The sequence below is a fragment of the Ranitomeya imitator genome, chromosome 2 (assembly GCF_032444005.1).
Source record: "Ranitomeya imitator isolate aRanImi1 chromosome 2, aRanImi1.pri, whole genome shotgun sequence".
NCBI classification, from domain to species: Eukaryota; Metazoa; Chordata; class Amphibia; order Anura; family Dendrobatidae; genus Ranitomeya; species Ranitomeya imitator.
Window position 1 is genome coordinate 387,889,064 of NC_091283.1, and position 26,553 is coordinate 387,915,616.

A 26,553-nucleotide genomic window follows, 5' to 3' on the forward strand; every position below is an offset into this window, starting at 1 on the left:
CTGGGGGCGCAGACTCTGTCCAGTCACTAAGATTAGGATGGGACTAGTAATACTGTCTAGTCTGGCAGGAGTGTGTGTGCTGTTCAGCTGAAGTAATCTGCTCCTAACTTCAGCCAACTGAAGAGCACCATAACCTACTAAAGCTCGAAGCATATTGCCAAAAGCTGCCAGATACAGCCTTGTTCTCCTCTGGCTCAGTCCTCTGTGCTTAGTTCCTGGCTTGTGTATTTGTTTCCTGTTGTGATCCCGGCCTGTTTACTGACTACTCGTGTCTTCAGATTTTGTATTTTTCCAGTCATCCTGGTTCTGACCCAGCTACCTGACTATTCTTCTTGCCATTTTACACCACAGAATAGCAGCTAACACCGTGGTCCAAGCCAAGAGATATCTGTGTAAGTCCAGATCCATGTAGAGTTTAAAACATTCATCGTATGAGTTATGGTACAGTTTTATATATTGGGTCATTATGGGTGTGGCAATAGCAAATGTGCATTTTTTTGTTTATTGTACTGCAAAATATTTTTCTTGCATTTTTTTTTAAATCATTTTTACAATTTTGTTTCCACCGATTGGCCACATACAGTAACACTGTCTTACAATTAGCACCATATAGTAATTCTGGTAAACATCTTATAGTAATGCCCCATCCTGGTCCCCTTCTTGTAGTAATATTCCCCATTCTGATCCCTTATGGTAATTCCCAGTCCTGGTCCCCTTCTTATAGAAATGCCCCATCCGGGTCCTCATCTTGTTGTAATATCCACATCCTGATCCTCATTGTCACATGACTGTAGTTTAATATCCTGAGGCTAGGTGCTCCTTCCTTATTCCTAAAGCTAGGGGCGTCCTAGCTATCCCTGCTCCCAGGATTACTTCTAATGGTGAAGATGCTGGGGCCATTTACCTTGCAGAGCTGCTGAATCAAACCTTATTTGACCATTTCCCCACCCAGTGAAGTGAGGAGTAGTTGTATATAAGAATACACACACTAGTCCTTACAAGGTAACATGTATGGGGATAAATGAAAATACCAATCATACAAATATGCACTCACAAACAGAGTGGAACACCAGGAAGTAAAAGGAAGGAACAGCCAAATAGGAGCGAATGAGGAATGAGCACACAGGAAAATCTACAAGCAACAGTCTTTACATTACCATTCCATGCGCATCCTCAACAAATACCTCCAACTCCACACCGGGCAGTGTTGTGAATTCTGCTCTTGGGCTCCCTCCGGTGGTTATGAGTGGTAGTGCTGCTGTCTTTGGATCGCAGCATTTATCAGGTGTGTCCACTTGGACAAATTGCAATTTGGACTGGGCTATTTAGTCTTGCTTAATCCTTTAGTCAGTGCCAGTTGTCCATTGTTTTTTTGGAGGATTCACATCCCTGACTGGTCTCTCCTGTTTGCTGTTCTTTTCAAGAAAGATAAGTTCTGGCTTTGTTTTTGCTGTCCACATGCTGTGGGCCTAATAGTTCTGTGCATTTTCATGTTTTGTCTTGTCCAGCTTTGTCGGTGTTAGGATTTTTTGCAGCCAAGCTGTATCTCTGGAGATGCAGATATACCCTCCATATCTTTAGTCAGATGTGGAGTTTTGTATTTTCTGTGGTGGATATTTTCTAGTGTTTTAATACTGACCGCATAGTTCTCTGTCCTATTCTTTCTTTTTAGCTAGAATGGCCTCCTTTGCTAAATCCTGATTTCAGACTGCGTATGTCATTTCCCTCTCCTCTCACAGTCAATATTTGTGGGGGGCTGTCTATCCTTTGGGGATTTTCTCTGAGGTAAGATAGTTTTCCCGTTTCTATCTTTAGTCCTTAGGCTGTGTCGAGGTGTCTAGGGAGTGTTAGGTACATCCCACGGCTACTTCTAGTTGCGGTGCTAAGTTCAGGGTCTGCGGTCAGTACAGGTACCACCTTCTCCAGAGTACGTCACATGCTGCTCCTAGGCCACCAGATCATAACAGGGCAGTATAAAACTTACACTGGCAATTCTGCTTGCCAGAGGAGAGTAGAAATAGCAGAGGGGAGTGGCCAACAGTGAACCACTGAGACCATCAAAGCAGGAAAGCTTCAGAGACTCAACTGAACAGATTTAACCCCTGCACTACCGGCAGAAGCCTTCACTGTTTAATATGATGGTTAAGTGCTCCTCATCAGTGCAGGAGTATGTAGAATCATACACCACGGTGTTCTGGCCACATCAGTGACACTCATCTTATAATAATATTCCCCATTCTGGCCTCCTTCTTATAGTAATGCCACATCTTTCTCTCTTTCATACAATACTGTCCCATCCTGGTCCCCTGCTTGTAGTAATGTCCACATCCTGTTCCTTATGTTGTAGAAATGCCACATACTGGTCTCTTTCTTATAGTAACATCTCATCCTGATCCCCTTCTTTTAGTAATGTCCCATACTGGTCCGCTATTGTGCCGTTCTTCACATACACAGAAAAAAAAAATCCCTTGGCATCCTTTCTGCACATGCGGTCGGCAGGCATTGTAGACCCCTTGATGATCGCGACCTGGTCAGCTCTTTATTGCTGTTGAATGTGTGTTCTTGGATGCACATTCAATTGAAATGTATTGCCACACAGAGACAAGCTCTATGCACAGTAATTCCAATACATCGGCATGTCAATACGTCGGCTTATCACTTCACTGCCATGTGCTGGCACGGTGATGTCAGCTGCCGGCTCTGATTGTCTGGCAGCTGGCATCGGTATTGCGGTGCAGAGTACTTGTCTCTGCGTGGCAAAACAGTTCAATTTAATGTGCATCCAAGGACACACATTCAATAGAAATGAAGCGCTGACGTTGGCGGTCCCTGTACTGGGCCTTGATCATCAGGAGGTCCACAGTGCCTGCAGGCCACATGAAGCAGCCTCAAGCTCCGCATCCATGGGCCGCGTGTTTGAGACCCACGGATTAAAGGGTGATGAGCAAGACAATCCCTGGAATCTGGAAAATGAATTCGGTATTGCCAAGCCTGTTCATAGTGGCCATCTTTTGAGCTGTAAGATGACCACGAACAGTGGCCCCAATACACTGTGTCTGCAAACTATCCCAGCAAGATCTGCATTCAGATAGATAAATGGCGCTCCTTCCCTTCTGAACACTGCCATGTTACCACACAGTTGTGTACAACCATATATAGGGTACTGTGAGATAATAATAAATAATAATCTTTATTTTATATAGCGCTAACATATTCCGCAGCCTTTAAAGTTTGAACACATTTTCATCGCTGTCCCCAATGGGGCTCACAATCTACATTCCCTATCAGTATGTCTTTGGAATGTGGGAGGAAACTGGAGAATGTGGGAGGAAACTGGAGAACCCGGAGGAAACCCACGCAAACACGGGGAGAACATGCAAACTCCTTGCAGATGTTGTCCTTGGTGGGACTTGAACCCAGTACCCCAGCACTGCAAGGCTGTAGTGCTAAGCACTGAGCCACCGTGCTACAAGATAAGTTGGAAAAAAATTGTGAGGTCCATTTGTTTCTAATTATCCTTTGTGAAGAATTCAAAAGTTAGTTATCACTACATAAAGTGACACACATCAGATATGAAAAATTGGCCCTGATTAGGAACACAAAACTGCATGAAGTGGTTAATCAGAGTATTTTGGACAATAACTATTGTAATTAAAAACTGACTATAGACAATAACATCTACTGAAATGATCAAACTCAACAGTCTTCATCAGTAATAAGTGAGTAACTAGTGGTGAAACCTCTCTGGGGTAAATAGAGCATGGGGCTCCTAGGTGGCGCAAGTGGTTTGTGAACCCAATGTGCCACGGACCAGACTTACCCCGGAGGGGCGTGACTAAGCAGCTACTTTGGTATTCCCTGGAGCCTCCAGTGGTGAGGTAAGACTCGTGCAGCAGGTAGCTGCCTAGTATCTCGACAGCAATGTCCTCCCGTTGCTGCTGACCCCAAAGGGCAGAGATGCTACTCCTGCTTCTTGGACAGACCTGGATGGCCACTTTGGACTAGTTCAGATAGGAAATCCTCTTGGGGCAAGCTTAGGCAGGACGGACTCTAGGGACAAGTTCACACAGGACAGCCACAGGGACAGGTTTACCATGTGCAGACAGGGTAACCACAGGAATGAGTTCACAGTTCTGGCCTGGGCATTCAGCCCCCAGGGTGGCAGTCCGGTATCACCAATGCGAACATGGTACGGACACTGCCGAAGTGGTCACAGGAATACACAGGCAACTATAGCAGACTCAGGGGTACACGGGGCACTATACGACTTGGGAAGGGGACCTGGCAACATATAGCTACCACTAACCACCTAACAGAACTATAGGGGAGGGTGGCTTTAATAAAAGATGTCTCCCAGCTGTTGGATGGGAGACACCTTGCAGGTGCAAGCACATTTTACTGAACGCTCCCCAGCACCTGCTGGGAGCATTTATCATGTGCATGCTGCCCCTTTAAGAAGAGGGGAGCACGATCACCAGTGCCCTATGCATGCCGCCGAGACACAGTGCGGCGTGCACAGAGGAAGAAGAAGGCAGGGACTGGAGCACGCCGAGAATCGCGCCGAGGGGTAGTGTGGTGTGTAAGCCGGTGTCACCGCAAGGTGACAGAATGGGACACCATACAGGGGAGCCAAGAACAGGGCTACACATCCAATAAAATATCAGCGATCTAGGAAGCCAACATCATCATTACCCTTCGCTTTCTATAGAAAAGGACTTTCAATGCCCAAAGTCATTTGAACAGTTTTGGGTGGAGAAGAATGTTGTGGTCTAGAGGCAAAATGGTGATCATACGATTATGATACGGCCGGACTACACCACCGATGAAGCAGCCACAGCCGGTGACTGAGAAGAATCAGTGACTTCTCTGCATTTAGTGTTCACTACTCACCTGGGTATTCATATGTAGGAATCTCCTCTTTACACCACTCATCACCCCTCACATATGTCTCTGTAGTATTAATATGGGTCAGATCTTCACCCTGTAAAAGTAACAGACAGATGGAGAAATCACATCTATGATCAGCTCTAATCCTGCCACCTCCACCGTTCTTATCACACAAGTATAAAACATATAATATTGGAGGATAAAACAAGACTGAGCACAAGACCTTTACAGCTGTCTACACATCAAATGGGAGATCTCATGACACCTTCTCTCCATCTACCTGATGATCCAGAGGAACATTGGGATCTTCTAGTTTACAGTCCTGTGGGAGAAGAGGACGGGGACATCTCTCTGGTGTCCTCTTACTGGATAGATCTAGAGTAAACACATACGGGACTGAAATTCTTTACATAAAGATAATTATAGGCTGTGTTATTTAGTCCTGTCTATTACCTGGTGATGTGAGGGGCTGGGGAACCTCCATCATGACATCCTTGTACAGATCTTTGTGTCCTTCTAAATACTCCCACTCCTCCATGGAGAAATAGACAGCGACGTCCTGATATCTTATAGGAACCTGACACATACAATGATACCGTCATCCTCCCGATCCATCCATAGCATTACTGTATAATGTCCCAGCATTCCTAGCAGTGTCACCTCTCCAGTCAGCAGCTCAATCATCTTGTAGGTGAGTTCTTGGATCTTCTGGTCACTGATGTCCTCATGTATCATGGGGTGAGGTGGAGGCTCCATGAGTGGGCTCAGGGGTCTTCCCCTTCCCTCAGACACAGGGGCCTGACAGCGCTCACTGGAGGTCGTCTTCACTACTGTGTAATCCTGGTTATGGAGACACATTTACAGACATTTCCAGAGTCCTCACCTCTCAAGTTCTGTCCATCTGTTATTCCCATAGATAAGAATGATGTAATGTGACATCATCAGAATCTCTTACCTCTCCAGTAAGCCGGAAGAGGATCTCTAGGGTGAGGTGTAGAATCTTCTCCGCCATCTTGTCTCTGTCCATATCCATCCTTGATGGGTGAATTAGAAAAATTCTCTTATATAAAAGATTTTCACTGAGAGGATCAGATATTGTAGAGACCTAAATGAGAAGAAGATGAGCCGATGGAACATCATAAAAAAATCATAAAAATCATGTGTAATAATACAAGTACTGGAGACAATAAGTGAAGCATATGAGAAGATTTATTATTTTGCAGTATTTAGTTTTCTACTAGCTATATACAGCTCTGGCAAAAATTAAGAGACCACTGCACAGTTTTATAAAAATCAGTTTCTATACAGTTAGGGCCAGAAATATTTGGACAGTGACACAATTTTCGCGAGTTGGGCTCTGCATGCCACCACATTGGATTTGAAATGAAACCTCTACAACAGAATTCAAGTGCAGATTGTAACGTTTAATTTGAAGGGTTGAACAAAAATATCTGATAGAAAATGTTGGAATTGTACACATTTCTTTACAAACACTCCACATTTTAGGAGGTCAAAAGTAATTGGACAAATAAACATAACCCAAACAAAATATTTTTATTTTCAATATTTTGTTGCAAATCCTTTGGAGGCAATCACTGCATTAAGTCTGGAACCCATGGACATCACCAAACGCTGGGTTTCCTCCTTCTTAATGCTTTGCCAGGCCTTTACAGCTGCAGCCTTCAGGTCTTGCTTGTTTGTGGGTCTTTCCGTCTTAAGTCTGGATTTGAGCAAGTGAAATGCATGCTCAATTGGGTTTAGATCTGGAGATTGACTTGGCCATTGCAGAATGTGCCACTTTTTGGCACTCATGAACTCCTGGGTAGCTTTGGCTGTATGCTTGGGGTCATTGTCCATCTGTACTATGAAGCGCCGTCCAATCAACTTTGCAGCATTTGGCTGAATCTGGGCTGAAAGTATATCCCGGTACACTTCAGAATTCATCCGGCTACTCTTGTCTGCTCTTATGTCATCAATAAACACAAGTGACCCAGTGCCATTGAAAGCCATGCATGCCCATGCCATCACGTTGCCTCCACCATGTTTTACAGAGGATGTGGTGTGCCTTGGATCATGTGCCGTTCCCTTTCTTCTCCAAACTTTTTTCTTCCCATCATTCTGGTACAGGTTGATCTTTGTCTCATCTGTCCATAGAATACTTTTCCAGAACTGAGCTGGCTTCTAGAGGTGTTTTTCTGCAAATTTAACTCTGGCCTGTCTATTTTTGGTATTGATGAATGGTTTGCATCTAGATGTGAACCCTTTGTATTTACTGTCATGGAGTCTTCTCTTTACTGTTGACTTAGAGACAGATACACCTACTTCACTGAGAGTGTTCTGGACTTCAGTTGATGTTGTGAACGGGTTCTTCTTCACCAAATTAAGTATGCGGCGATCATCCACCACTGTTGTCATCCGTGGACGCCCAGGCCTTTTTGAGTTCCCAAGCTCACCAGTCAATTCCTTTTTTCTCAGAATGTACCCAACTGTTGATTTTGCTACTCCAAGCATGTCTGCTATCTCTCTGATGGATTTTTTCTTTTTTTTCAGCCTCAGGATGTTCTGCTTCACCTCAATTGAGAGTTCCTTTGACCGCATGTTGTCTGCTCACAGCAACAGCTTCCAAATGCAAAACCACACACCTGGAATCCACCCCTGACCTTTTAACTACTTCATTGATTACAGCTTAACGAGGGAGATGCCTTCAGAGTTAATTGCAGCCCTTAGAGTCCATTGTCCAATTACTTTTGGTCCCTTGAAAAAGAGGACGCTATGCATTACAGAGCTATGATTCTTAAACCCTTTCTCCGATTTGGATGTGGAAACTATCATATTGCAGCTGGGAGTGTGCACTTTCAGCCCATATTATATATATAATTGTATTTCTGAACATGTTTTTGTAAACAGCTAAAATAACAAAACTTGTGTCACTGTCCAAATATTTCTGGCCCTAACTGTATATGTCTGACAGCCATTCCATTCCGGTGTCAGTTGAATTGCAACCAGAGTACACCTCATTCTACTTAATGTGCTTCTGATTAGGTGATCACCTGAACCAAATCTTATTTAACGAGGGAACGTATATAAAAAAAAAAAAACACTGCTATGGTCTTCACAATCCTCTTGCAATAGGACAAGCTGGATGGCCAAATAAGTGGTAGGAATAGCCCAAAATTAATTTGAATTAAAAAATAAACTTTTATCCATGCCAAAGGAGTTGAAAAGAAAAATCTTGAGTGAGGAAAAGAAGGACTCAATTCTGGCTTTACTAGCAGAGGTATACAGTAAGTGTAATGTTGCCTCCATCCTTAAAATTTTGAACAGGGCAGTCCATTACAACAAGGTCAAGCAGCAGACATTGGGGACAACAAACTACAGACCAGAAGAGGGTGAAAGCAACACTCCACTGACAGGGCTGACCGTCATCTTATTCGAATGTCACTCAGCAACTGCAGGATGACATCAAGTGACCTACAAAAGGAATGGCAAATGGCAGCTGGGGTGAAGTGCACGGCAAGAACAGTTCGTAACAGGCTCCTAGGCAGGACTCAAGTCATGTAAAGCTAGAAAAAAGCCTTTCATCAATGAGAAGCAAAGGAGAGCCAGGATGAAGTTTGCCAAAGACCATAAGGATTGGACCATAGAGGACTGGAGTAAGGTAATCTTCTCTGATGAGTCTAATTTTCAGCTTTGCCCAACAACTGGTCATCTAATGGTTAGACGGAGACCTGGAGAGGAGTACAAGCCACAGTGTCTTGCACCCACTGTGAAATTTGGTGGAGGATCGGTGATGATCTGAGGATGCTTCAGCAAGGCTGCAATTGGGCAGGTTAATCTTTGCAAAGGACATATGAATCAAGCCGCATACAAGCTTCCCTGTTATGATCTGGTATCCTAGGAGCAGCATGAGACGGACTCTGGAGAAGGTGGTCCCTGTACTGACCGCAAACCCTGAACCTAGCAGCGCAACTAGAAGTAGCCGTGGGGGGTACCTAACACTCCCTAGACCCCTCGGCACAGCCTAAGATCTAACTACCCCTAAAGACAGAAACAGGAAACCTATCTTGCCTCAGAGAAAATCCCCAAAGGATAGAGAGCCCCCCACAAATATTGACTGTGAGAGGAGAGGGAAATAACATACGCAGATATGAAATCAGATTTTAGCATAGGAGGCCATACTAGCTAAAAAGAAAGAATAGAACAGAGTACTATGCGGTCAGTATTAAAACATTAGAAAACATCCACCGCAGAAAATACGGATCACCACATCAGACTAAAGACATGGGGGGTATATCTGCATCTCCAGAGAAATAGCTAGGCTGCAAAAAATCCTTCACAGACCAAGCTGGACAAGACAAAAACATGAAAATGCACAGAACTGTAAAGTCCACAGGAGGTGAACAGCAAAAACAAATCCAGGACTTATCTTTGTAGAAAAACACAGCAAACTGGAGAGACCAGCAGGGAAGTGAATCCTTCAAGAACAATGGACAACTGCCACTGACGAAAAGATCCAGCAAGGCTATATACCCCAGTCAGTTTTGCAATTAGTAGATACACCTGTCCACTCCTGCAGTCCAGGCACAACTGCATTACCCTCTACAACCACCGGAGGGAGCCCAAAAGCTGAATTCACAACATTACCCCCCCCCCTTGAGGAGGGGTCACCGAACCCTCACCAGAGCCCCCAGGCCGATCAGGATGAGCCCGATGAAAGGCACGAACCAAATCAATGGCATGGACATCAGAGGCAGAAACCCAAGAATTATCCTCATGGCCATAACCCTTCCACTTGACAAGGTACTGAAGCTTCCGCCACGAAAAACGGGAATCCAAAATCTTCTCAACATATTCCAACTCCCCATTGACCAATACAGGGGCCGGAGGATCAACAGGGGGAACAACGGGCTCCACATATTTCCGCAACAAAGATCTATGGAAGACATTATGAATGGCAAAAGAGGCCGGAAGCGCCAGGCGAAAGGACACCGGATTAATAATCTCAGAAATCCTATAAGGACCAATAAATCGAGGCTTAAACTTAGGGGAAGAAATGTTCATAGGAACATGACGGGAAGATAACCAAACCAGATCACCAACCCGAAGCCGGGAACCAACACACCGACGACGGTTAGCAAAACGCTGAGCCTCCTCCTGAAACAGCACCAAATTGTCCACCACATAAGCCCAAATCTGCTGCAACCTGTCGACCACAGAATCCACACCAGGAAGGTCCGAAGGCTCAACCTGCCCAGAAGAAAAACGAGGATGAAAACCAAAATTACAAAAAAAAGGCGAAACCAAAGTAGCCGAACTAGCCCGATTATTAAGGGCAAACTCGGCCAATGGCAAAAAAGCCACCCAATCATCCTGATCAGCAGACACAAAGCATCTCAAATAGGTCTCCAAGGTCTGATTAGTTCGCTCAGTCTAGTGTTATGACCTGGTGGTGAGGACAATAATGGACCTGGTGGTTAAGAGCACACGGAATGACCTGATAGTTACTAATAATACAGGACAAGCTCTGAGACGTGGGAACTCTGCTGACCGCAATCCCTAATCCTATCACACACACTAGAAATAGCCGTGGATTGCTCCTAACGCTCCCTATGCAACTCGACACAGCCTAAGGAACTAGCTAGCCCTAAAGATAGAAAAATAAAGCCTACCTTGCCTCAGAGAAATTCCCCAAAGGAACAGGCAGCCCCCCACATATAATGACTGTGAGTTAAGATGAAAATTACAAACACAGAGATGAAATAGATTTAGCAAAGTGAGGCCCGACTTACTGAACAGACAGAGGATAGGAAAGGTAACTTTGCGGTCAGCACAAAAAACTACAAAAAGACCACGCAGAGGGCGCAAAAAGACCCTCCGCACCGACTCACGGTGCGGAGGCGCTCCCTCTGCGTCCCAGAGCTTCCAGCAAGCAAGACAAAAATCAAAATAGCAAGCTGGACAGAAAAAATAGCAAACAGAAAAACAAGCAGGAACTTAGCTTCTGCTGGGAAGACAGGTCACAGGAACGATCCAGGAGCGAACTAGACCAATACTGGAACATTGACAGGTGGCATGGAGCAATGATCTAGGTGGAGTTAAATAGAGCAGCCAGCTAACGAATTAACCTCGTCACCTGTGGAAGGAACCTCAGAAGCCGCAGCCCCACTCACAAGCACCAGAGGAAGCCCATGGACAAAACCAGCCGAAGTACCATTCATGACCACAGGAGGGAGCTCAACAACAGAATTCACAACAGTCTGGCCATTTGTCTGAGGATGAAATGCAGAGGAAAAAGACAAATCAATGTCCAGCTTGGCACAAAAGGCCCGCCAAAACCTAGAAACAAACTGGGAACCTCTGTCGGACACAATATTCTCCGGAATACCATGCAAACGTACCACATGCTGAATAAACAACGGAACCAAATCAGAAGAAGAAGGCAATTTAGGCAAAGGCACCAAATGAACCATCTTAGAAAATCGGTCACAGACAACCCAGATAACCGACATTCTTTGGGAAACAGGAAGATCGGAAATAAAATCCATAGAAATATGCGTCCAAGGTCTCTCAGGGACCGGCAATGGCAAAAGCAACCCGCTAGCGCGGGAACAGCAAGGCTTAGCCCGCGCACAAATCCCACAGGACTGCACAAAAGAACGCACATCCCGTGACAAAGAAAGCCACCAAAAGGACCTACTAACCAAATCTCTGGTACCAAAAATCCCAGGATGGCCAGCCAACACAGAACAATGAACCTCAGAAATCACTTTACTAGTCCATCTATCAGGAACAAACAGTTTCCCCACAGGACAGCGGTCAGGCTTATCAGCCTGAAATTCCTGAAGAACCCGTCGCAAATCAGGGGAGATGGCAGAAAGAATCACCCCTTCCTTCAAAATGCCGACCGGCTCAAGAACTCCAGGGGAATCAGGAAAAAAACTCCTAGAGAAGGCATCCGCCTTAACATTCTTAGTACCAGGAATGTACGAGACCACAAAATCAAAACGGGAGAAAAACAGGGACCATCGAGCCTGTCTAGGATTCAGCCGTTTGGCAGACTCGAGGTAAATCAGATTCTTATGATCGGTCAGGATCACAATACGGTGCTTGGCCCCCTCAAGCCAATGTCGCCACTCCTCAAATGCCCACTTCATAGCCAACAACTCCCGATTGCCAACATCATAATTGCGTTCCGCAGGCGAAAAATTCCGAGAAAAGAAGGCACATGGTTTCATCAAAGAACCATCAGAATTCCTCTGAGACAAAACGGCCCCTGCCCCAATCTCAGACGCGTCAACCTCAACCTGAAATGGAAGAGAAACATCTGGCTGACGCAACACAGGCGCAGAAGTAAATCGGCGTTTAAGCTCCTGAAAGGCAGAAACAGCCGCGGAGGACCAATTCGTCACATCAGCGCCTTTCTTGGTCAAATCGGTTAAAGGTTTTACCACACTGGAGAAGTTGGCAATGAAACGACGATAAAAATTAGCAAAGCCCAAGAATTTCTGAAGGCTCTTCACAGATGTGGGCTGAATCCAATCATGAATGGCCTGAACCTTAACCGGATCCATTTCTATAGATGAGGGAGAAAAAATGAAACCCAAAAAAGAAACCTTCTGCACTCCAAAGAGGCACTTTGACCCCTTCACAAATAAAGCATTATTACGGAGGATCTGAAATACCATCCTGACCTGTTTCACATGAGACTCCCAATCATTGGAAAAAATCAAAATATCATCCAAATATACAACCATGAATTTATCAAGATAACTCCGAAAGAAATCATGCATGAAGGATTGGAACACAGATGGGGCATTAGAGAGTCCGAATGGCATCACAAGGTATTCAAAATGGCCTTTGGGCATATTAAATGCAGTTTTTCATTCGTCACCCTGCTTGATACGAATAAGATTATATGCCCCTCGAAGGTCAATCTTAGTAAACCAGCTAGACCCCTTAATCCTAGCAAACAAATCAGTAAGCAAAGGCACGGGGTATTGAAATTTAACCGTGATCTTATTCAAGAGGCGATAATCAATAAACGGTCTCAAGGAGCCATCCTTCTTGGCAACAAAAAAGAACCCCGCTCCCAACGGTGAAGAAGATGGCCGAATATGCCCTTTCTCCAAAGACTCCTTAATATAGCTCCGCATGGCGGTATGTTCAGGCACAGACAGGTTGAAAAGTCGGCCCTTAGAGAACTTATAACCTGGAATCAAATCAATAGCACAATCACAGTCCCTATGCGGTGGAAGGGAACTGGATTTGGGCTCATCGAGTACATCCTGGAAGTCAGACAAAAACTCAGGAACTTCAGAAGAGGGGGAAGAGGAAATTGACATCGAAGGAACCTGATCATGAACCCCCTGACAACCTCAACTAGTCACAGACATGGATTTCCAATCTAACACCGGATTATGTAGCTGCAACCATGGAAAACCCAGCACAATATCATCATGCAAATTATGCAACACCAGAAAACGACAATCTTCCTGATGGGCTGGCGCCATGCGCATGGTCAGCTGTGTCTAAAACTGAGGTTTATTATTAGCCAACGGTGTAGCATCAATGTCCCTCAAAGGAATAGGGTTCTGCCAAGGCTGCAAGGGAAAACCACAACATCTGGCAAATTCTAAGTCCATTAAGTTCAGAGCGGCGCCTGAATCCACAAATGGCATGACAGAAAATCATGATAATGAGCAGATCAAAGTCACAGATAACAGAAATTTAGGTTGTATAGTACTGATGGCAACAGAACTAGCGATTTTCTTAGTACGCTTAGGGCAATCAGAAATAACATGAGCAGAATCGCCGCAGTAAAAACACAACCTATTCTGACGCCTGAATGTTTGACGTTCAGCTCTAGACAAAATCCTATCACACTGCATAGGCTCAGGGCTCCGCTCAGAGGACAACGCCACAGTGCGCACAACTCTGCGCTCGCGTAAGCGCCGATCAATCTGAATGGCCAGAGACATAGAATCACTCAGACCAGCAGGCGTGGGGAACCCCACCATAACATCTTTAACGGATTCAGAAAGACCCTTTCTGAAAATTGCCGCCAAGGCATCCTCATTCCATTTAGTCAGTACAGACCATTTTCTAAATTTCTGGCAATACAATTCTGCCGCTTCTTGACCTTGACACAGGGCTAACAAGATTTTCTCAGCCTGATCCACAGAATTAGGCTCATCATACAACAACCCCAATGCCTGAAAGAACGAATCAACATTAAGCAAAGCAGGATTGCCAGATTCCAGGGAAAATGCCCAATCCTGTGGGTCACCACGCAGCAGAGATATGATGATTTTAACCTGCTGAATAGGATCACCAGAAGACCGGGGTCTTAATGCAAAAAACAGTTTACAGTTATTTTTGAAACTCAAAAATTTGGATCTGTCACCAAAGAATAAATCAGGAGTGGGAATCTTAGGTTCTAAGGCAGGAGTCTGAATAATAAAATCTGAAATACCCTGTACCCTAGCAGCAAGCTGATCCACTCGAGAAACTAACTCTTGAACATTCATGTTAATACTAGACTCCGTAGCCACCCAGAGGTAAAGAGGAAAGGAAAGAAAAAACAGACTACAGAAAAAAAAATGGCTCAGCACTTTCCTTCCCTTCTTCTGAGATGCGTTTAACTCATTATGGGCCAGTTGTACTGTTATGATCTGGTGGCCTAGGAGCAGCATGAGACGGACTCTGGAGAAGGTGGTCCCTGTACTGACCGCAAACCCTGAACCTAGCAGCGCAACTAGAAGTAGCCGTGGGGGGTACCTAACACTCCCTAGACCCCTCGGCACAGCCTAAGATCTAACTACCCCTAAAGACAGAAACAGGAAACCTATCTTGCCTCAGAGAAAATCCCCAAAGGATAGAGAGCCCCCACAAATATTGACTGTGAGAGGAGAGGGAAATAACATACGCAGATATGAAATCAGATTTTAGCATAGGAGGCCATACTAGCTAAAAAGAAAGAATAGAACAGAGTACTATGTGGTCAGTATTAAAACACTAGAAAATATCCACCACATCTGACTAAAGACATGGGGGGTATATCTGCATCTCCAGAGAAATAGCTAGGCTGCAAAAAATCCTTCACAGACCAAGCTGGACAAGACAAAAACATGAAAATGCACACAACTGTAAGGTCCACAGCAGGTGGACAGCAAAAACAAAGCCAGGACTTATCTTTGTAGAAAAACACAGCAAACTGGAGAGACCAGCAGGGAAGTGAATCCTTCAAGAACAATGGACAACTGCCACTGACTAAAGGATCCAGCAAGGCTATATACCCCAGTCAGTTTTGCAATTAGTAGATACACCTGTCCACTCCTGCAGTCCAGGCACAACTGCATTACCCTCTACAACCACCGGAGGGAGCCCAAAAGCTGAATTCACAACACTTCCCCAACTTTGAGGACTGGATTTTCCAGCAGGACAATGTCCTATGCCATACAGCTAGGTCAATCAATGTGTGGAAGGAGCACCACATGAAGACCCACCATGACCAGCCCAATCTCCAAACCTGAACCCCATTGAAAACCTCTGGAATGTAATCAAGAGGAAGATGGATAGTCATAAGCCATTAAACAAATAACTGCTTAAATTTGTGTGCCAGGAGTAAGGTCACCCAAAATCAGTGCGAAAGATTGGTGGAAAGCATGCAAAGACGCATGAAAGCTGTGATTAAAAAATCATGGTTATTCCACCAAATATTGATTTCTGAACTCTTCCTGAGTTCCATGAGTATTGTTGTTTCTAAATGAATAAGAACTTGCTTTCTTTGCATTATTTGAGGTCTGAAAGCACTGTTTCTTTCTTATTATATTGCCAATTTCTCATTTGCTGCAAATAAATACAACACAATGTATGGAGCATCGTATGGGTCCACAATGTATGGAGCATCATATGAGTCCACAATGTATGGAGCATCGTATGGGTCCACAATGTATGGAGCATCGTATGGGTCCACAATGTATGGAGCATCGTATGGGTCCACAATGTATGGAGTATCGTATGGGGCCACAATGTATGGAGCATCTTATGGGGCATCCTATGGGTCCACAATGTATGGAGCATCGTATGGGTCCACAATGTATGGAGCATCGTATGGGTCCACAATGTATGGAGCATCGTATGGGTCCACAATGTATGGAGTATCGTATGGGGCCACAATGTATGGAGCATTGTATGGGGCCACAATGTATGGAGCATGTATTTTCCCATCCATGAAAGACATCAGACTGCAGTTTACCTCAGTGCCCATCTTGAAAAACAACGAGTTTATATGACTACCAACAATGCAGAGGAAAGAGCGGCTCCATCACCTAATACAACATTAACAGTTTTCTTTCTGTTGTTTCAAGCAGATAAATTTGCGAGGACTTTATTATATTCAGTTCATCCAAACAATGAAGACTGTTACAACCTACGTTAATTGCCTCACACTGTCCACGGGCCGATGTCTTTCACAGATTTAAGAACAGTTGATGATGAATTGTGTTAAACTTATAGGAAGGCATGCCAAAAGCGTGGTCAGATAGAAGACGGTCCACACTGGGACATGACATTGCAGGAGGCATCCCTCACTCGCGTTCCACCTCAACTTCTAAACCTGTTCCCTATAATAACTACAACCTGTGCACCTTCCAATCCCCGTGCTTTTTGGGTCAAAGACAAAGAATATCTTAGAGAAGATATTCATAGAGTGCACAAGAGAGTTAATCCAGACTTAGACTTACATTTCATTGCTTACATATTCATCAAAGTCCTCCTGACTCTAGAAGAAACGAGCAAATGTATCAATAGTAAATCTCTAAGGCTAGGTTCACATCGCGTTAGGGCATTCCATTTAACGGATCCATTTCTAAGCAGCACTAAAGGTACCGTCACATTAAGCGACGCTGCAGCGATATAGGCAACGATGCCGATCGCTGCAGCATCGCTGTTTCATCGTTGTGTGGTCGCTGGAGAGCTGTCACAGAGACAGCTCTCCAGCGACCAACGATGCCGAAGTCCCCTGGTAACCAGGGTAAACATTGGGTTACTAAGCGCAGGGCCTGGTTACCAGTGTAAATGTAAAAAAAAACCCACTGCATACTTACATTACGGTGTCTGTCGAGTCCCCCGGCGTCCGCTTCCCTGCACTGTGTAAGCGCCGGCCGTAAAGCAGAGCGGTGACGTCACCGCTGTGCTCTGCTTTATGGCCGGCACACAGGATGCAGGAGGAGTGCAGGGAAGCGGACGCCAGGGGACGCGACAGACACCGGAATGTAAGTATGTAGTGTTTGTTTTTTACATTTACAATGGTAACCAGGGTAAATATCGGGTTACTAAGAGCGGCCCTGCACTTAGTAACCCGATGTTTACCATGGTTACCAGAGAAGACATCGCTGAATCGGCGTCACACACGCCGATTCAGCGATGTCAGCGGGTGATCCAGCGACGAAATAAAGTGCTGGCCTTCTAGCTCCGACCAACGATATCACAGCAGGATCCTGATCGCTGCTGCGTGTCAAACACAACGATATCGCTATCCAGGACGCTGCAACGTCACGGATCGCTATCGTTATCGTTGTTAAGTTGTTCAGTGTGAAAGTACCTTAACGCTATGTAACGAATCAGTCAACGCGCCCATAGACTTCAATTAGCGTAAAGCATCCTAACGTATGTCAAAATTGGCATGCTTTAGCGATAGTCTGTTACTTTGTGACGCACCCTCGAACGCGGACTACCGAGTTTTCGGGTATGTTACGTCGAACGCACAGGGAAGGGAAGCGCTCGCTGTGCATTGCACTATATTGCTAACACATGCCGATGCAATGCAACCATGCGTTAATGCATGTATTAGCACGATCGCAAAAAATAACACAATTTGGGACATATCGTTAGCGCATCCGTTTAAACGGAATCCCCTAACGCGATGTGAACCTAGCCTAACAGCATTAGGGTTACCAGCTCCATCAGCCTTTGGTGTTATAGGCAGAGATATTCTGCGAGAGAAAAGCCATGATTTGGAAAAGATGAAAGAATTTGTCACATTAAATAAGCCTCTTTTGGTTGATGACCACAGATCGGCGTATTTGGCAATTATGGCTCAGATTCCAAGTGCAAATGGGAGACTATTTTTCCTTGATGTCCCAGGAGGTTCTGGTAAAACTTTCTTCATTAATTTGTGGCTTGCAGAAATTCCCTCAATTAATAACACTGCTCCGGTTGTTGCCTCGTCCGCGGTTGGGGCCACTCTCTTAGGGCTCATACTCACCTGTGAGAAACTCGGATGAGTGTCGCACGTCAATACCCGGCACTGCTGTCGGAACTCAGGAGCGGAGCGTGCGGCTGCATGTATTCCTATGCAGCCGCACGCTCCGATCTGAGTGCTGGGGGCAGTGCCAATTATTAGCATGCGAGACTCATCCAAGTTTCTCGCAGGTGAGTAGGAGTCCTTAGACAGAGGCGCACGGTTCATGCAGCACTAGGATTGCCCCTGAATCTAGCGCTCAGGTAAAGATAAAGTATTACAGACTTGCAAGTTAATTCTTTATGTCGAAAGTACTATGGCGCACAAGAAAGTGGTCGAGGCCAGAGATCGCACCTTGAAAGATCTGCAGGGATCTAATTGCTTAATGGGGGAATTCTCCATTTTACAGGTGACTTCTGCCAAATGTTACCTGTTGTTAAGGGAGCCACACCAGCAGACAAGCTGAATGCCTCTTTAAAGGGACTCTGTCACCTGAATTTGGAGGGAACAATCTTCAGCCATAGGGGCAGGGTTTTTGGGTTTTTGATTCACCCTTTCCTTTCCCGCTGGCTGCATGCTGGCTCCAATATTGGATTGAAGTTCATTCTCTGTCCTCCGTAGTACATGCCTGCACAAGGCAATCTTGCCTTGCGCAGGTGTGTACTATGGAGCACAGAGAATGAACTTCAATCCAATATTGCAGCCAGCGGGTAAGGAAAGGGTGAATCAAACACCCGAAAACCTCGCCCCTATGGCTGAAGATTGTTCCCTCCTAATTCAGGTGACAGAGTCCCTTTAACCCCTTCCCGACCTGTGACACAGCGTATGCGTCATGAAAGTCGGTGCCAATCCGACCTGTGACGCATATGCTGTGTCACAGAATGATCGCGTCCCTGCAGATCCGGTGAAAGGGTTAACTCCCATTTCACCCGATCTGCAGGGACAGGGGGAGTGGTAGTTTAGCCCGTGGCTACGATCGCTCTGATTGGCTGTTGAAAGTGAAACTGCCAATCAGAGCGATTTGTAATATTTCACCTATTATAACTGGTGAAATATTACAATCCAGCCATGGCCGATGCTGCAATATCATCGGCCATGGCTGTAAACATTGATGTGCCCCCACCCCACCGATCGCCCCCCCAGCCTCCGATCTGTCCTTTACACTGCTCCGCTCCCCTCCGTCCTCCTGTCCGCTCCGCCCGTGCTCTTGTCCGCTCACCCCCGTGCTCCAATCACCCCCCCGTGCTCCAATCACCCCCCGTGCTCTCCGATCCACCCCCCCTGCACTCCGATCCCCCCCCGCACTCCGATCCACCCCCCGATGCTCCAATGCACCCCCCCGTGCTCCGATCCACCCCCGTGCTCCGATTTACCCCCCCATGCTCCAATCCACCCCCCCGTGCTCCCCCCCCCCACCCCATCATACTTACCGAGCCTCCAGTGGTCCGTCTGTCTTCTTTCCTGGGCGCCGCCATCTTCCAAAATGGCGGGCGCATGCGCAGTGCGCCCGCCGAATCTGCCGGCCGGCAGATTCGTTTCAAGTGCATTTTGATCACTGCGATAAAACCTATCGCAGTGATCAAAATAAAAAAAATACTGAATGACCCCCCCCTTTGTCACCCCCATAGGTAGGGACAATAATAAAATAAAGATTTTTTTTTTTCTTCCACTAAGGTTGGGGTAAGAACTAGGGTTAGGGTTAGGGGTAGGGGTAGGGTTAGGGGTAGGGTTAGGGGTAGGGTTAGAGCTAGGGTTAGGGTTTCGGTATGTGCACACGTATTCTGGTCCTCTGCGGATTTTTCCGCTGCGGATTTGATAAATCCGCAGTGCTAAACCACTGCGAATTTATGGCAGATTTACCGCGGTTTTTCTGCGCATTTCACTGCAGTTTTACAACTGCGATTTTCTATTGGAGCAGTTGTAAAACCGCTGTGGAATCCGTAGAAAGAAGCGACATGCTGCGGAATGTAAACCGCTGCGTTTTCGTGCAGTTTTTCTGCAGCATGTGTACAGCCAGCGATTTTTGTTTTCCATAGGTTTACACTGAACTGTAAACTCATGGGAAACTGCTGCGGATCCGCAGCATTTTCCGCAGCGTGTGCACATACCTTTAGAATTAGTCTATGTGCACACGGTGCGGATTTGGCTGCGGATCCGCAGCAGTGTTCCATCAGGTTTACAGTACCAAGTAAACCTATGGAAAACCAAATCCGCTGTGCCCATGGTGCGGAAAATACCACGCGGAAACGCTGCGTTGTATTTTCTGCAGCATGTCAATTCTTTGTGCGGATTCTGCGGCGTTTTACACCTGTTCCTCAATAGGAATCCGCAGGTGAAATCCGCACAAAAAACACTGGAAATCCACGGTAAATCCTCAGGTAAAACGCAGTGCCTTTTACCCGCGGATTTTTCAAAAATGATGCTGAAAAATCTCACACGAATCCGCAACGTGGGCACATAGCCTTAGGGTTAGGGTTGGAATTAGGGTTGTGGTTAGGGTTAGGGGTGTGTTGGGGTTAGGGTTGTGGTTAGGGGTGTGTTGCGGTTAGGGTTGTGATTAGGGTTATGGCTACAGTTGGGATTAGGGTTAGGGGTGTGGGGGGGTTAGTGTTGGAGGTAGAATTGAGGGGTTTCCACTGTTTAGGCACATCAGGGGTCTCCAAACGCAACATGGCGCCACCATTGATTCCAGCCAATCTTGTATTCAAAAACTCAAATGGTGCTCCCTCACTTCCGAGCCCCGACGTGTGCCCAAACAGTGGTTTACCCCCACATATGGGGTACCAGCATACTCAGGACAAACTGCGCAACAATTACTGGGGTCCAATTTCTCCTGATACCCTTGTGAAAATAAAAAAATGCTTGCTAAAACATCATTTTTGAGGAAAGAAAAATGATTTTTTATTTTCACGGCTCTGCGTTGTAAACGTCTGTAAAGCACTTGGGGGTTCAAAGTGCTCACCACATATCTAGATAAGTTCCTTGGGGGGTCTAGTTTCTAAAATCGGGTCACTTGTGGGGGGTTTCTACTGTTTAGGCACACCAGGGGCTCTGCAAACGCAACGTGACACCCGCAGACCATTCCATCAAAGTCTGCATTTCAAAAGTCACTACTTCACTTCTGAGCCCCGACGTGTGCCCAAACAGTGGTTTACCCCCACACATGGGGTATCAGCGTACTCAGGAGAAACTGGACAAAAACTTTTGGGGTCCAATTTCTCCTGTAACCCTTGGGAAAATAAAAAATTCTGGGCTAAATAATTATTTTTGAGGAAAGAAAACGTATTTATTATTTTCACGGCTCTGCGTTATAAACTTCTGTGAAGCACTTGGGGGTTCAAAGTGCTCACCACACATCTAGATAAGTTCCTTTCGGGGTCTAGTTTCCAAAATGGGGTCACCTGGGGGGGTTTTCTACTGTTTAGCCACATCAGGGGCTCTGCAAACGCAACGTGACGCCCGCACAGCATTCCATCAAAGTCTGCATTTCAAAACGTCACTACTTCACTTCCGAGCCCTGGCATGTGCCCAAACAGTAGTTTACCCCCACATATGGGGTATCACCGTACTCAGGAGAAACTGGACAACAAATATTGGGGTAAAATTTCTCCTGTTACCCTTGGGAAAATTAAAAAATTTTGGGCTAAATAATTATTTTTGAGGAAAGAAAACATATTTATTATTTTCACAGCTCTGCGTTATAAACTTCTGTGAAGCACTTGTGGGGTTCCAAGTGCTCACCACACATCTAGATAAGTTCCTTTCGGGGTCTAGTTTCCAAAATGGGGTCACTTGTGGGGGGTTTCTACTGTTTAGCCACATCAAGGGCTCTGCAAACGCAACGTGACGCCCGCAGAGCATTCCATCAAAGTCTGCATTTCAAAACGTCAATACTTCACTTCCGAGCCCCGGCATGTGCCCAAACAGTAGTTTACCCCCACATATGGGGTATCACCATACTCAGGAGAAACTGGACAACAACTTTGGGGGTCAAATTTCTCCTGTTACCCTTGGGAAAATAAAAAATTGCAGGATAAAAGATCATTTTTGAGAAAATAATTTTTTATTTTATTTTCATGGCTCTGCGTTATAAACTTCTGTGAAGCACTTGGGGGTTCAAAGTCCTCACCACACATCTAGATTAGTTCCTTTGGGGGTTTAGTTTCCAAAATGGGGTCATTTGTGGGGGATCTCCAATGTTTAGGCACATAAGGGCTCTCCAAACGTGACATGGTGTCCGCTAATGATTGGAGCTAATTTTCCATTTAAAAAGCCAAATGGCGTGCCTTCCCTTCCGAGCCCTGCCGTGCACCCAAACAGTGGTTTACCCCCACATATGGGGTATCAGCGTACTCAGGACAAACTGGACAACAACATTTGGGGTCCAATTTCTCCTAATACCCTTGGCAAAATAGGAAATTCCAGGCTAAAAAATCATTTTTGAGGAAAGAAAAGTTATTTTTTATTTTCATGGTTCTGCGTTATAAACTTCTGTGAAGCAGCTGGGGGTTTAAAGTGCTCAATATGCATCTAGATAAGTTCCTTGGGGGGTCTAGTTTCCAAAATGGGGCCACTTGTGGGGGAGCTCCAATGTTTAGGCACACAGGGGCTCTCCAAACGCGACATGGTGTCCGCTAACAATTGGAGCTAATTTTCCATTCAAAAAGTAAAATGGCGCGCCTTCCCTTCCGAGCCCTGCCGTGTGCCCAAACAGTGGTTTACCCCCACATATGAGGTATCGGCGTACTCGGGAGAAATTGCCCAGCAAATTTTAGGATCCATTTTATCCTATTGCCCATGTGAAAATGAAAAAAATGAGGCTAAAAGAATTTTTTTGTGAAAAAAAAGTACTTTTTCATTTTTACAGATCAATTTGTGAAGCACCTGAGGGTTTAAAGTGCTCACTAGGCATCTAGATAAGTTCCTTGGGGGGTCTAGTTTCCAAAATGGGGTCACTTGTGGGGGAGCTCCAATGTTTAGGCACACAGGGGCTCTCCAAACGCGACATGGTGTCCGCTAACGATGGAGATAATTTTTCATTCAAAAAGTCAAATGGCGCTCCTTCCCTTCCGAGCCTTACCATGTGCCCAAACAGTGGTTTACCCCCACATGTGAGGTATCGGTGTACTCAGGAGAAATTGCCCAACAAATTTTAGGATCCATTTTATCCTGTTGCCCATGTGAAAATGAAAAAAATGAGGCTAAAAGAATTTTTTTGTGAAAAAAAAGTACTTTTTCATTTTTACGGATCAATTTGTGAAGCACCTGGGGGTTCAAAGTGCTCACTATGCATCTAGATAAGTTCCTTGGGGTGTCTAGTTTCCAAAATGGGGTCACTTGTGGGGGAGCTTCAATTTTTAGGCACACGGGGGCTCTCCAAACGTGACATGGAGTGGAGCCAATTTTTCATTCAAAAAGTCAAATGGCGCTCCTTCCCTTCCAAGCCCTGCCGTGCGCCCAAACAGTGGTTTACCCCTACATATGAGGTATCAGCGTACTCAGGACAAATTGGACAACAACTTTCGTGGTTCAGTTTCTCCTTTTACCATTGTTAAATCAAAAAAATTGTTGCTAAAAGATAATTTTTGTGACTAAAAAGTTAAATGTTCATTTTTTCCTTCCATGTTGCTTCTGCTGCTGTGAAGCACCTGAAGGGTTAATAAACTTCTTGAATGTGGTTTTGTGCACCTTGAGGGGTGCAGTTTTTAGAATGGTGTCACTTTTGGGTATTTTCAGCCATATAGACCCCGTCAACTGACTTCAAATGTGAGGTGGTCCCTAAAAAAAATGGTTTTGTAAATTTCGTTGTAAAAATGAGAAATCGCTGGTCAAATTTTAACCCTTATAACTTCCAAGCAAAAAAAAATTTTGTTTCCAAAATTGTGCTGATGTAAAGTATACATGTGGGATATGTTATTTATTAACTATTTTGTGTCACATAACTCTCTGGTTTAATAGAATAGAATAGTTCAAATTGTGAAAATTGCGAAATTTTCAAAATTTTGGCCAAATTTCCGTTTTTATCGCATAATTTATTGACCTAAATTTACCACTAACATGAAGCCCAATATGTCATGAAAAAACAATCTCAGAACCGCTAGCATCCGTTGAAGCGTTCCTGAGTTATTACCTCATAAAGGGACACTGGTCAGAATTGCAAAAAACGGCCAGGTCATTAAGGTCAAAGTAGGTTGGGTCATGAAGGGGTTAAATCACCCCCCTATCGCCCCATTCAAAATAAAACAATAAAAAAAAAATCAAATCTACACATATTTGGTATAGCCGGGTTCAGAATTGCCCGATCTATGAATAAAAAACAGCGTAGCGAGAAAAAATTCAAAACGCCAGAATTACAGTTTTTGGTCGCCGCAAATTGCATTAAAATGCAATAACGGGCAATCAAAAGATCGTATCTGCACCAAAATGGTATCTTTAAAAACATCAGCTCGGCACGCAAAAAATAAGCCCCCACCCGACCCAAGATCACGGAAAATGGAGACGCTACGGATATCAGAAAATTGCACAATTTTTTTTTTCTAGCAAAGTTTCGAATTTTTTTTTCTTTTACCACAGATAAAAAATAACCTAGAAATGTTTGGTGTCTATGAACTCGGAATGACCTGGAGAATCATAATGGCAGGTCAGTTTTAGCATTTAGTAAACCTAGCAAAAAAGCCAAACAAAAAACAAGTGTGGGTTTGCACTTTTATTAAAAATATGGCTCTGGGAAGGAGGGGAGTGAAAAAACGAAAAAAAAAAAAAAAAACCCGTTGGGGTCATGAAGGGATTAATCTCCTTCCCAGAATACTTTTGCGGAATGACATCCTCGGTGCTGGAGGTCACTGACCAAGTTTCCCCTGATATTTGTAACACCCACCAGCGGCTTTGTGATCGCACAATCCTAGCGCCTGAAAACGCCAGTGTCAGCTCCATAATCTACAGATACAGGGGAGACGGCCCAGCGACCACAGACATGGCCATTGCTTCAGTCATGGAGAGTGAAGACCAGGAATGTCCCCATTGGAGTTCCTGAATTCTGTGGGGCCTCCCAGATGTCACCGCAGGGGTTCACTATAAGGAAATGAGCTGCGATAATGTCACTGAGGAATTTTCACCACAAATTGTGTAACGGCGCAAGGTCGCGTGTCCGCATCTCGGGCCAATGTTATTGGGGTCACTATTCTAAGGGGGAAATGTTTCCATTCCACGTCTCCCCCCTTGTTACCAAGCGACACATCCCCCATTATAGGCGTCTGCAGGTCCCAGTCCGACTTGTATTTACTATGACCATAAACAAAGCACAAGGTCAATCACTGACAGAAGCCGTCACATGGGAAACTCTACGCTGCTTGTTCTAGGGCGGAGACCCCAAAATCTCCATATATGAGGGGAAACGGAAAACGCTGCTTACCAGAAAGCTCCAATAGACAACGGTGTATCTGTAAACCAGTCTGACCCCTCTGTCCGCAGCTGTTACGTCACTGTTCACACCACACCGCGACCCCAAAATAGTCTCCTCAGTGCTGAAGGGGTTAATGTCCCCCACGCCCAGTAATGGGAAATCTCCACATCCCTCCACCGTCAGAGCCACATACCATACATGGCTGTTCTGTGCGCACAGGACCTGTGATGAGGTCACAGGAGGGGAGGAGCCAGGGGGTCACATGATCAGGGGCCTCAGTGTATGCAGGACTCTGCTGTGCTGGTTGTCATGGTGCTGGATGAGGGGAAGTTTCTGTGTGGGGTCAGGAGGGGTTTACAGGGTGAATGTAGCAGAGCCGTGTGTGTATGAGGTGTACAGAGCGGAGCCGTATGTACGAGGTGTACGGAGCGGAGCCACGTGTTTACGAAGTGTACAGAGCAGAGCATGTGTGTACGGGGTGTACGGAGCGGAGCCACGTGTTTACGAAGTGTACAGAGCGGAGCGTGTGTGTGTACAAGGTGTACGGAGCGGAGTCGCGTGTGTACGAGGTGTACGGAGCGGAGCCTCATGTGTACGAGGTGTTCGGAGCGGAGCCGCGTGTGTGCGAGGTGCATGCTCCGAAGCCACGTCTGTACGAGGTGTACGGAGCAGAGCCGCGTGTGTACAAAGTGTACAGAGCACAGCCGCATGTGTACGAGGTGTACAGAGCAGAGCCGCGTGTGTACGAGGTGTACGGAGCGGAGCCGCGTGTGTACGAGGTGTACGGAGCGGAGCCGCGTGTGTACGAGGTGTACGGAGCGGAGCCGCGTGTGTACGAGGTGTACGGAGCGGATCTGCGTTTGTACGACTTGTACGGAGCAGAGCAGCGTGTGTACGAGGTGTACGGAGCCAAGCCACTTGTGTGCGGGGTGTAGGCTCCGGAGCCACATGTGTATGTGGTGTACGTAGCAGAGCCGCGTGTGTACTAGGTGTACGGAGCAGAGCTGTGCGTGTACAGAGC

The 26,553-nt window shown here is 45.6% G+C and overlaps 1 protein-coding gene across 1 annotated transcript in view; it reads right to left on the minus strand.

Annotated features, from left to right (window-relative positions):
• Positions 1-25,753, minus strand: part of LOC138664117 (oocyte zinc finger protein XlCOF22-like) — a 28,522-nt gene extending 2,769 nt beyond the window's left edge. The window contains exons 1-6 of the mRNA XM_069750549.1: positions 25,542-25,753; positions 5,843-5,992; positions 5,548-5,727; positions 5,341-5,464; positions 5,168-5,262; positions 4,891-4,981 (exon numbers count right to left, since the gene is read on the minus strand). Coding sequence (XP_069606650.1) covers positions 4,891-4,981; positions 5,168-5,262; positions 5,341-5,464; positions 5,548-5,727; positions 5,843-5,920 — 568 coding nt within the window. The 5' untranslated portion in view covers positions 5,921-5,992; positions 25,542-25,753. The remainder of the gene's footprint in view (positions 1-4,890; positions 4,982-5,167; positions 5,263-5,340; positions 5,465-5,547; positions 5,728-5,842; positions 5,993-25,541) is intronic.
• Between the last annotated feature and the right edge of the window lie 800 nt (positions 25,754-26,553).